The 12,078-nt window shown below is 40.5% G+C and overlaps 1 protein-coding gene across 1 annotated transcript; it reads right to left on the reverse strand.

Moving 5' to 3' along the window:
• Positions 1-1,723: 1,723 nt before the first annotated feature.
• Positions 1,724-8,780, reverse strand: LOC116178829 (coiled-coil domain-containing protein 40-like). Its single transcript, XM_031498451.1, has 14 exons — positions 8,580-8,780; positions 8,410-8,530; positions 8,142-8,361; positions 7,938-8,095; positions 7,644-7,888; positions 3,782-4,025; positions 3,555-3,737; positions 3,261-3,506; positions 3,040-3,214; positions 2,780-2,988; positions 2,521-2,736; positions 2,279-2,473; positions 2,077-2,235; positions 1,724-2,027 (listed from the first exon to the last, which is right to left on the reverse strand). Exons 1-14 carry the CDS (start codon positions 8,690-8,692, stop codon positions 1,779-1,781), a joined length of 2,733 nt encoding a protein of 910 aa, XP_031354311.1. The 5' UTR covers positions 8,693-8,780; the 3' UTR covers positions 1,724-1,778.
• Positions 8,781-12,078: the final 3,298 nt, after the last annotated feature.

A 12,078-nucleotide genomic window follows, 5' to 3' on the forward strand; every position in this document is an offset into this window, starting at 1 on the left:
CTTTTCTGAACTGACATAGCTTTGGAAAGCCCTAAAGAAGGGTATGGGCAGTGTTGAAAAGGTGCAAGAATGTTCAGAAGGCCATTTCAAGACCATATTTATTTTTTTTTCCGACACTCCGACGCTCCCTCGCTATCAAGAACTCGGAACATTTGAAAATCAAAAAAAGGGAAATTTATTGAATAATTGATCAAAAGTGTAAAATGAATCAAAATGCCGAAAGGGTTCCCACAAATTTAGACAGGATGCATTTAAAGCTAAATGTATGTCGTGTTTCCCTAGCAAAAGAACCGAGCTGAGGAAAATATCGAATCAAAATAAGATTGAAGCCGCTATCGACCTATATGAGTTTGAACATCGAATGAACATGAACAACTGACTAATTTCAAACAATCAATACAATTTATTGTACAATAAAGCGAAGAATTACAATTATAACTAAGTACATTACCTTTTGTTACAGACAGCACAAACTTAGATACACGATAATTGAATTATAAAACTAAATTAGCAAATGGCAGAAGGCAAAGTGACGCTACATTTTACAACGAACCTGTATGAACCTCAAACTGCACCATGAGCAAAGCTAAATCAAGGCAAATCTTACATTCATATAACAGACTAACGTTGTTTAAAAGTGCTAAAATAACATTCTTCTTCTTGTAAAGTAATTACATTATATTCTATTGAAAGGTTATCGTTTTGTGAACCTGAGCGTTTGAAGTTTTGACCCCAACGACCGATACATAGCGCCCCACTCTTTATTTTTCCCTTTGTAAGTACCTCTTACGACATTCCATGTCCGAGATATTCGTATTTTCGCATCCCTACTCACCAATTTCCCTTTATATGCAGTTTCTTCCGATCATTCGGTCTAAGATTGAACAATTAATTTTTAGCGCATTTTCCAACGAAGTTGGGTGCACTATTGCAGTCACTTTCTCTGTCCGTCCGTCTGTCCGTCTGTCCATCTGTCCGTCTGTCCGAGGCCTTAACTACTCCTACAGTTTTCAAGATATTTAGTTCGTTCTTTTTGCATGCTGTAGCGTATCGCTCTGGCACCTGAGTCATGGAAAATCTTGACGATTGAACTGCGCAATGTTAACTTTTTTATTTATTAATATATTTTGTTGAAATTTTAATCACAGATACTTGTAGTAAAGGCAAATATATCGCATATAGTAAAAATCAGATATGCGCATGCGCAGACTGCGCAATGCCAACTGTCTTATTTATGGAGATATTTCTTTGAAATTTTAACCAAAGATGCTTATTGTAAATATCAGATTAATAAGCGCATGCGCAGGACGCGGAATATCAACTGCGCAGTAATTTCTTTAAAATTGTAACCATATATGCCTCTAGTAATGAAAAACATAGCGCACATAGGTATGGCTTTTGGGGAAGTATTGATCAATTTATGGAAAATGCGCTGAAGTTACTCGCCTTAGGGCGAAAACCTTTTTACTTGTTTATTCAATGGTCTAAGGAATCATTTTCACAGTTTTGCGGGGAAGAAACTCTGCAGTTCTGAGTTCGATTACCAAACGTAAAAAGAACTGAACATTTTGTTGTTGAAGTGAGGAATGAGTATTAATCCAATTCTTTTGGGATTTGCTCAAGAGATCAATATCTGGAAAAATCATTTATATACGCATCTGCCCATTTTCCCTCATATACCTTCCCTCTTTAATAAAACAACACATTAGAAAGAGTACTAATTTAAAAAAAAAGACGTGTACATAAGATGTTTCATGAGCATGGTGAGCAAGTACCGACTATTTGTATAAATACAGCAACGGCAATTTCAGCGTGTTGCTAATTCTAGTAAGGACTTGCACATGCAGCGGAAAATCCGACAAAAGGTTTTCCGCGATATTAATCAGACTATTGTTGAGTTGCTTCTGTTTATCGTATTCCACCGAAATAGCTTCGTTGGTGCGATAGGCGAGGTGTGGTCGACGCCCTTTCGCAAGATCGGAATACACTTTCAATTTCTTCTGCTTTAGCACCAGAAGCTCTAGATTCTGAAAGAAGTCGATTAACTTGATTTGTTACCGATATTCCGTAACGAACCCTTTGCCTGCCAGTTTTCGTTTCTTCAATGTTCTCCATGAGCGTTGCTATTTTGCGTTTTGCGAAAGCCGTATCCTGCTGAGTGATTGCTATTTCCTTCATAAGGCGCTGCTCTTCGTCGTTGGACGCGTCAATTCTCTTAGTTAACGTTTCAACCTCCTACAAAGTTTAGTCAGCTCAGTTCGCATCACAATACACCTACGGTCTGCATCTGCTTAAGTTTGCTCCTCATATCCTCCAACTTTCTTTGAAAGTTAATCCTAGTTTTCTCGCTAGCACCCTTCTCGCGCTTTTCGCGAGCCTCATTCGTCGTGATAATCGCGTCCCTTCGCGACACGCAGTGATCGAGATCGTGAATGAGCTTATCCTCCGCCTTCTTCAACTGCCCAAATCTCACCTACAACCCCCATGGAACGACAACGCGCACTCTCAGAAAAAACTTACGTGCATCCGGTGAATTTCAGCTTTCATATTTCCGACCTCCCCACCCTCCCCATTTTCCTTATCCATGGTCTTCTTAGTGGCAACGGCCATTTGTATCTTCTTCTCCCACACTAACGCCTCCCGATTCACGTCGATAAGTTCCTTGCTTAAGCTCATCTTATCCTCTTCGATGTCTGCAATATCCGCTTCAATTTTGAGCGACTCCATTTCGGCATCCTGCGGAGACTGACTTTTACTTGTTCGCAAAAAGGGTACTTACATGTAACTTTCCGGAGTAATCGAATTGGATAGTATCAGTGTCTTTTTCCATTACAATTTTGTTACCCTTTGCTTTATTTATTAGTTCGTTCATAATTGTGATCTTGTTTTGCAAGTTAACCATTGATCGCGATAGAACCTCCTCCTGTCTACGGTAGTTTTCCAGTTCGTCGTTGATTTTCAGATTTTTCTGAATCAGCAACTGCAACTCTAAAAAAGTGGCACTTACTGATGAAGACATTCTAATCCGTACCTACTTACGCTTTTTTAACATGTTGAAGTCGTTAATTTGATTTTGCCGCTGTTCAGATAAGTTCACTACGTACCCTTGCTGTCTGAGCCAAAATTTCCTCAATTTCTTCGTAGACTCTTGAACTTCCTCAATGTTCTTTTGAAGGGCGACAATCTTCAGCTCTTCTGGAGAAACTTCGAATCCCTAAAGTGCGCAAATAAGAAGAGAAATGTGGGCAAATTGAATTTACCCCCTGTTGATTTATGACTTTTTCGAGCTTGTTCGTAAGGACATCCATGTCTCTTTGCTTCTTGCTCGCGTAACACCTCAGCCCCTCTTCCTCCCTTTGACAAGCTCTAAGCTCATCTTCAAGATCGTTTGCTTGTTTAACGAGGGCACTAAGAAATCTTTCGATTTCTTCATTCTCGCACTTCTGCGCTTCAATGTCCATTAGCGTCCTCGAATTCGTGTTATCAATCTTTGCGAGGGCGATGTTCTAAAATGCCCCGTTAGTGATCGCTTCGGGAACTAAATAAATACGTGCCATAGTTCTGTTCTTCTCCTTGGCCTTTTTTACTAACTTATGTAGATATTTCGCTGCTTTATCGTTAGTCATTTGATCCTCCAGCATCTTAAGTATATCATTATCTAGAGTCGCTTTTTGACTTCCTAGCTTCTCAAACTCGCTAATCAACGCACTAAGCTCGCATTTCTTCCCGGTGTTCTCCTAAAAGAAGGAAGTAGATTTTCTTATCACGTGAAATTACCTACGGATGTCAATTTTTTGATATCCAATTCGGTTTGATCGGTCAGGGCTTGGACGTGCTCCATTTCGGTTTCCAATTGGAAACGCTTTTTGGCCTCGATCTCTAGGGATCGAGCGCAAGAGTCAACGTCGGCTTGTAAGCGCAACTTAAAGTCGGTTAAGCGCTCATTCCTTTCCATTTCCTTTTTGCAAAGCTTTTTGGTTTGTTCTACTTCTGCAGATACCACGCGGATTTCCTCTTCAAGTTTGCTAAAATTAAGATTATTTACAGGTACCATTATTTATTTAGGCTCACTCCTAACAATGTCTTTTTAACGCATTTTTTAAGAAGTAGGAAAAAGTGCGTTTTGTACCCCCGTCTGTCTGTCTGCGGTTTTGACCTACTTGTCGGGAATTGTCCAAGAGTCCTGGATTTTTTTTTGCAATATGTAGCTTATACCTTAAAGGTGTACCAGACGGCTATTAAATTGGGTTTCTTGGGGGGGGGGGGGGGGCATGAATTATTTCTTAAGATACTGTTTTTAAAAGTGAAACGTGCATTACATGCGACAACCCATTGATCTCAGATTTTGCATGCGCATGCCTTTAGTGTTTCCAAGTAAAACTATTGAAAATGATGGGGGGGGGGGGGGGGGGTGATAAATCCAGATGCTACCCTTCACGGTACTCTAGACTGTATCTCGCGGAGTTGGCTGTGTGGAGGGTAAGAGGTAGATCGTTCTTTGTTGGGGTGCGAGTTTGAGATTGTAGATGAGCGTTTTTTTCACTCGTGAGAGTTTTAACCGCCCTCAAGCGCTGGAAAATTAAGCGCCGCTCTGAGTGTTTTTTCCGCGCCCGAGTGGTTTTTTCCACTCTTGAACACTTTTGTCGAACGCTTGCGATAAACCGCTCTTTTAGGAATGCTCGGACCTCGCAAGCGGTTTCGCTTTGCAAAACAGACTTAGAGCGCTCGTCGCGGTTTTTTAACACGCTCGGCCCAGCTCTAGTTCTTTTCGCCTCCGAGCGAATGTAGTTAAGGGCGACGGCGTCCATTTTCGAGAAATAACACGCTTTGGATGCGGTCTAGATGGCTTTTTCGACCCCTGGATGGCCGGCAGTGGGATAGTCGTAGTAGGTGCAGTATACTCTACGCCCGCTTGTGTCTCTCCTACAGCATCCATAGGGAAGGTGAGTAGGTCGTTCACGGCACGACAGTTACTCTACTGAGTCACCGATAACAAAAGCTGCGAGTAGAAGCTGTTTGTGCACGTAGGGAGCGAATTGTCACAGTCCGAAACGAACTTAATACTGCTTATAACATATCATTACTCGTATATACAACGTGATGAGCAGTGGCACCACCATATACAAGTCCGAGGGGACGGTGGAGGTAGCCTGAATCTAAACGGCCAGTCACATCCGGTTGCTTTGGGGATATAGAATACAACAAAGCTGAATTCTGTAGGCGGTCCGTGCGTTCAAATGAGGAAACGATTTTTACCTCCATTCAGAATCTTTCCAGAGCGTTTTAGACGTTTCTAGGTTCTGTGAAAAACCTTGGGAACCTTGGTGCTTGGGAAAAACCAAAAAGAGCATAATGCACACTTGCATAACGATAGCGCTCGGAGAGATTATACAGGTTGTCCTAGTTAAACGTAATTATAATGACAATTCGGATTTTGTTTACAATAAAACTAGAGTCTAGAAAAAATTCGTTAACGTCAAATTTTTCGAGATCCCCTAGTTTTGTTGCAAACGAAATCCGAAGTGCCCAAATAGCTACTTTTATCTGGGACCAAGGAGTATATAACGTACTGGGGCACACTGTGAGAAGCTCCTAGGACGTTCTGACTTTCTGAATCTAATAATTTAATACAATTTTCCGGGACCTTATAAATGAATTTGAAAGGTACTTTCTAGATCTTTCAAACGTTTCGCTTGCGTCCTCCAAAGCGAGACGAGTCTATGGAAACTCCAGTAAAGCTGTAAAGGTATAGGTATTAATAGAAAGCTGTAATAGGAAATAAAACCGTGAAACCGATCCACAGAGCTTTGGGGAAGCCCAGACTGCCCTGAAAAGGGTCTAAAATGATCAAAAAGGTAAGTAGTAATATAGGGCCGATTCTAAATGACACTAGATGAAAATAATCCCTAGAAAAGTCACTAGAATTGAGTGGTATGGTAACTGCGGTAGCAAGGTTTGCGCCTGTACTAACTCAGGCGCAAACCTCGCTAGCGCAGTTCAGAACCACTCAATCCTAGTGACTTTCTAGGGGAGTTTTCATCTAGCGTTATTTAGAATCGGTCGTACACTACCATCGACAAGAACCCTCGACTCAGACACAAACCAAATTACTTTAGCTCGGACGCAAACCTCCGATACTTTATCTCGAGCAAAAACCTCGACCCCTTGACCTTGACGTTAGCACATGCGCAAACCTCGCTACTGCAGTTCAGAACCACTCCATTCTAGTGACTTTTCTAGGGATTTTCATCTAGTGTGATTTAGAATCGGCCGTACACTACCATCGACAAGAACCCTCGACTCCGGCGCAAACCGACTTACTTTAGCTCGGACGCAAACGTCCGATACTTTAACTCGAGCACAAACCTTGACCCCTTGAACTTTGACGTTAGCACATGCGCAAACCTCGCTACCGCAGTTCAGAACCACTAAATCCTAGTGACTTTTCTAGGGCGATTTTCATCTAGTGTGATTTAAAATCCGCCGTACACTACCATCGACAAGAACCCTCGACTTAGGCGCAAACTGACTTACTTTAGCTCGGACGAAAACCTCCGATACTTTAATATCGGGCGCAATCCTCGACCCCTTGACCTTGACGTTAGTACAGGCGCAAACCTCGCTATCGCAGTTCAGAACCACTCAATCCTAGTGACTCTTCTAGGGGGATTTTCATCTAGTGTAAATTAGAATCGGCCGTACACTACCATCGAGAAGAACCCTCGACTTAGGCGCAAACCGACTTACTTTATCTCAGACGCAAACCTCCGATACTTTATATCGGGCGCAAACCTCGACCCCTTGACCTTGACGTTAGTACAGGCGTAAACCTCGCTACCGCAGTTCAGAACCACTCAATTCTAGTGACTTTTCTAGGGATTTTCATCTAGTGTGATTTAGAATCGGCCCTATATTACTACTAAGGTATGAAATCGATTGAATGCTTTCAAAAACATATATAAGACCATGGTAACCGTTTCAAAGCGCTCTATTTCAGTCTTGTATTGACTCATCTGGCCCTCGAATGGAACTTCTAGAAGTAGCGTAAAAGTTTCTGGAAAACTCTACAAATGGACATAAAAACTCCTTTCCCAAATTTGCTGAGCTTTGAAAAGTCTTCAGGGAAGCTCTCTAAAAAGCCCTTCGAAAGTTTTAGGACGCTTCTCAAAGCCCTTCGCAGGTCTTTAAGAACTAGGTGTGGTTAGAAAAGGTCCAAAAGTAGCTTAGAAAGAACCCGTATAAAGCTGTACAGGAAGACAGAATGCTTTGGGGAAGAAACACGAAAAGCGAACTGCTTTTTAGAACATCCTTGCGGCTTTTCGATACTGTCTAGGCTCTTTCTATAACTTTTTAACTCTTTTCAAGAGCGTTTGTTCCAGACTGGTGCAGAGCTATGTACCTACCACTACAATATGGAAAGAGCGTAGATTTCTAAATAGCCATAGATCTTTGACAAGAGCCTAGGGTCCCTTATAAGAGGTGACCGAAAAGACTTTAAAGTCTTCAATTGCACTGTAAATGCTCCGTATGCAGTAGGAGAGCACTACAGAATGACCTGGGGGCTGAGACGTAGGATGACTTTTTACTATGGTATCTATTTTTTGTTGGAGTACGCTCAACGTGCCCATATAGGTACTACTTACTGCAATTCTTCCTTGCTAGTCATATACGCCTTATCCCTATGAGAGATGGCAACTACAAGCGAATTCCAAGAATGCAACAAGCTTCGATGTTCCGACGCGATAGTTTCAAGATCAATGTTACTATTGGCAACCGATTCGGCAAGTCTCTCGCGCTCTTCCTCTTTCACGCGTATTTGCATGTCCATCGTCTCCAATTCTTCTTCAAGACGCCATGTTTCAGTCATTAATTTAAAGATGATGGCATCCTAAAAATTGAGAAGTTACGCAGAAAACAACAATAGACACTCCGCTAACCAATTGCCTTTTCTCGTCAATAAGGCTGCTCTTATCCTTTTTGGTTTTTCCGAAAATGCGCTGATTAATTATCAGTTCGGACTCGGCGTCCTCCTCCCAATCCTTCATTTGTTGCGCCAGCAGATTCATGCCCTCCACCTCGGTGCGCAGGCGTAACTCTTGAAACAGTGTCTGTTACTTTACGGTATAGCTTAGGTGGTTTACCGTTTCTCTCAGCCTCGAGCACATCCAGACGCTTCTGGCTAAGCGTTTTTTTCGCTTCGTCAAGCTCAAGCTCCATTTCTTCCGTGGCGGCGCAAATATGGTCCAGTTCCGAAATGCACATCTCCAACTCTCTCTGCTGCTTATTAACTACCTGCTGCGCTTCGTACGTTTCGAGCCCTAATTGCTCGCGGGCTATCATCTTCTTTTTCGCTCCCGTTTCCTAAAATATCGCCGTCAACTTTTTGGAAAGACAACGTTATCTGCTCACCAACTCAAACACTTCACTCCTTAAGTGCTCAATTTGCCTCTCAAGATGATGCTTTAAGGTTTTTTGAAAGTGCTCCAAAAGCGGGTGGTTGGCGTCCAGAAGTATTGGGTCGTCAGGTTTGCTAAAAGAAGTTTATCAATTCTTAATGTAACCTGAGAATTGTTGAAAACCTTTCGAGATCGTCATCTTCTCTGCTGAAGATTACGTCCACTTGCGGCGGTTCTTCGCTTGATGGTAAGGTGAATTTTAGTTTCGTTTGCTTTTCTTTGCAACGTTCGCTCATTTTAGCAATGCAAGAAAGTTGTGATTCTATGTAACGATTAAACGGGTGGAATATTTAGCGTCAGTTACTATGACGTGCTATTACTTGTTTACATGGTGATATTGATTTTTTTTAACATCATTCGAATTCCTCTAGTATGAAATAATATTTCGGCTGCACGATATCACGTAAAGAGAAAATGGTGCCATGTATATCGATGTTTCTTTAATTTTGGTTTTTATTGCCGTTGTATAACTTGAGGATCGCTGATTATGTGGAATACTACTTTCATTAGCTATGGTGGTTTGGAGAGCTCCTAATGTTGCAGGTACACTACGTCATATCAACAGAGAGTATTCCGTCAGTGGTCCAATTCTGTTGTTTTAGCACCACCTGTCCCTTTTTGTGAATTAAAATAAAAGATGCACGAATGCTCGAGAAAGCACTTCTAACGGGTAGTTACGTACTCGAGTATTCTAGAATGTTATCGAACAAACACGACATACTTCCCGTAAAAAACGCGTCACATTCACTTTCGTTCTTTATCACCGATGACCAATCTTTCATTCGGGATTTCTAGAATATTCGATACAATACATATTCAAATTTCCCCCTCTAATACAAAATATTTCCATGTATCAAAATTATTGCCTACGTTAAAAATTCAATATTGACCCCAATAAATAAATTCCCCAGATTTATAGATATTACTTACTGAAAACAAAATTGGAAAATTGGGGACCGTTCGCTAGTTATCATGTAGACAGACGGGCGGGCAGATAGTCCAACATCGTGAACGAGCTTTGTTGCTCGTTAATAAATGACCCCTTGACGGGGCGAAAAAGGATACACGAGATAACAAAGGTCATTTAGCAAATGTGGCCACTTACGTATTTGATACATTCAAATCTATATCCTCCAAATTGAGAAGACACGATTCTCGATTCCAAAATTACTTCGAGAGATAGACCACAGAAATAATATTTAAAGATTTTGCAATTCGACCAACATGGAATTATTAATACCACCCTTCAGCTTGTAAAATCACAACGTGCCGCAAGAATGAATGAAGCGGAAACGAAAACCATTATAAACATTCCACTTATTTTTAAGAATCCACCAGCACGAAATACTATACAATTTGAGAAATACAGCGGTCATCGAACAAAAATTACAGCGATACTCAACCAAAAATAATTTATATGTACTTACGAGAATAAAACTGCTACAGAAGACTCTCTCACAAAATTTCAACCACCCTGCGGTAATTTATAGAGTGATTGACTTAACTATTTCGGGCGATTTAGCGTGAACGTTCTCGTGACTTAACGCAAATTTTCCCGCGACTTATATTTCTCCGCGATTTCCTTACCAACAATTTCACTCTCTCTACGTTTTTTTTTAAACTACTCCCATCTATCATGCGGATATGTTCCACCAATCAGTTAACTTCTTCTCAACCATTGAAACCCCTAGAAACCCAGTATACATTATATGAAACTTGAAACCCACGTAGACTGAACTGCGTATCAGGTTCGAAAATAATTTAAGGAAAAATGGAATCCAAGAAAAGTTTAGTAGAAACGCGTGAAAGGCATTTGAAGAAGCGCAACTTGAGTTTTGTTGCAGATTTTTATGAGTGTGTAGATCGTTTTCAAAGCTTTGTAAGTCATTGAAAGGGCGTTTTAGGCCCTTTACCAAAGTTTCTGCATATTTTTAGTGCTAGACGAGCGTATAAAGTTCTGGAAATAGTCAAGGCGCTCCGGAAAGGCTCCTAAAAGTTGTGATAGGTTGATATAATGTTATGGCGAAGGGAAGGGGGCATAAAACTCCAAAGAAGAAAGTTCTGAAAGAGACCAGTTTAGGGATTTCTATCATTTTTTTAGCCTTCTAAGACTGTTTAGATGCTTTCCAGTCTATTTTAGACCTTTTGGGACCTTTTTCTTTGAATAGAGATAGAAATCTTTGGAAAATGTATTAAACACACAAAATTCACAAGTAGGAAATGACAGTTGACAATTAGTTGGTGTCAAATGGCAAATATTAAATGTCAATTGACAAGTACGCAGTGTTAGATGGGTATATAAAGTGCCATTCTCCCAAAAAATAATTCCTGTTAGGTTATTTCTTTGAAAATATGACGATCAAATCTGTGATAACCTACCCCTAAGGTTAGGCAACACACCTTACATCTGAACCAAAAATACTATACGCTCTGTATACATTAATTGTGCTGGCCGTTCTGCGCAGATGCTGAAGAAAGGGATTTTCATAGGGAAGCTTGGGGGGGGGGGGGGGGGGGTTAGAGCCAGTTACAAATGCGGAGCTAGGTTTGAGTAATGCGACGAGTCTCGCGTTTATTTTGTTTGTTGTGTTTTGAATGTGTAATAATCATGTTATTCTTTCTTTTTATTAACTATTAACAGAGTAACTCTTGAATTTCATGTCACAATTTGTTATTATTTACCTTTTGCATACATCCTGACATAGAAGCATTACGTACTGCAAGATTTTGTTTATGTACCGTTATCTGAATTATGTTTTTTATACTGTACCTACAGGTGACGAGAAGGGGGTAAGTAGCATTTCATATACTTATGTGTTTTACTTAGGCGATAATGGACTTTGACATGAATACTTACTATTGGCATTCCTACCTGTACTTAAATTAATTGGAGTTAATGATGCTTGGAGTAGAATGATGATTTTGACGTTTTCTCTGTACATGCAATTTATCATTTTACGAGGTGTTTTATCTCAATTGGTCTTACCTGCAATTTAATGTGCCTTTGTACTAAATTGATTATCGTGCATTTATGATGTCTCGTGTGTTTTGTTTTTATGAAGTTGTTTAATTACATTTGATGCGATTACCTTATTTTTATCGTACAATTTGAGATGTTTTACTTGTGTGGGCTACACCAGGGTTTTTGTCCCGAAGAAGGTTTCCTTGGTAACGCGTGTGCGCGTAGTCTGTTTTTTGTTCTTGCTTCTCTTATGCACAAAATTCTGAGTTTTATTTTTTTCCTTCCCGATTGTGTCTCAAGTCCCAACGATTACACAACGTCGGATCCATCGTGTCACCCGGCCCTAGCCAACTGCTACCGAGATTCAAAAGTTCCGCGAAACTTTTTCCCCGGACTTGCCAACTATAAATACAGGGTAACTCACGATTACAGTACCCGCTTGAGGACCCCCAAGATCATTACAAATAAGTTGATTAATAGATTGTGAGCCTAAAATCAAAAGTGTTAAATAATAGATAGATATCTACTAAGTAGGTACTTACCAATTGACAGACACTATAGGTACCAATCGAAAAATCGTGTCAATTAATCATTATAGTAATTGCCAACCAACATGTATGTTTATGTAGTACTAAAGGATAGTCTTTGATAGTACTTATC

This window comes from Photinus pyralis, unplaced genomic scaffold (genome assembly GCF_008802855.1).
Source record: "Photinus pyralis isolate 1611_PpyrPB1 unplaced genomic scaffold, Ppyr1.3 Ppyr1.4_LG8, whole genome shotgun sequence".
NCBI classification, from domain to species: domain Eukaryota; kingdom Metazoa; phylum Arthropoda; class Insecta; order Coleoptera; family Lampyridae; genus Photinus; species Photinus pyralis.

Bases quoted from the DNA above. Each gene is read 5' to 3' on its own strand.
- LOC116178829 (XM_031498451.1), bottom strand. From the start codon at position 8,692: ATGAGCGAACGTTGCAAAGAAAAGCAAACGAAACTAAAATTCACCTTA. The intron at 8,531-8,579 runs GTTTTCAACAAT...AACTTCTTTTAG, and splicing joins GAAGATGACGATCTCGAAAG to CAAACCTGACGACCCAATAC. The intron at 3,215-3,260 runs GTAAATTCAATT...TGCGCACTTTAG, and splicing joins AAGTCATAAATCAACAGGGG to GGATTCGAAGTTTCTCCAGA.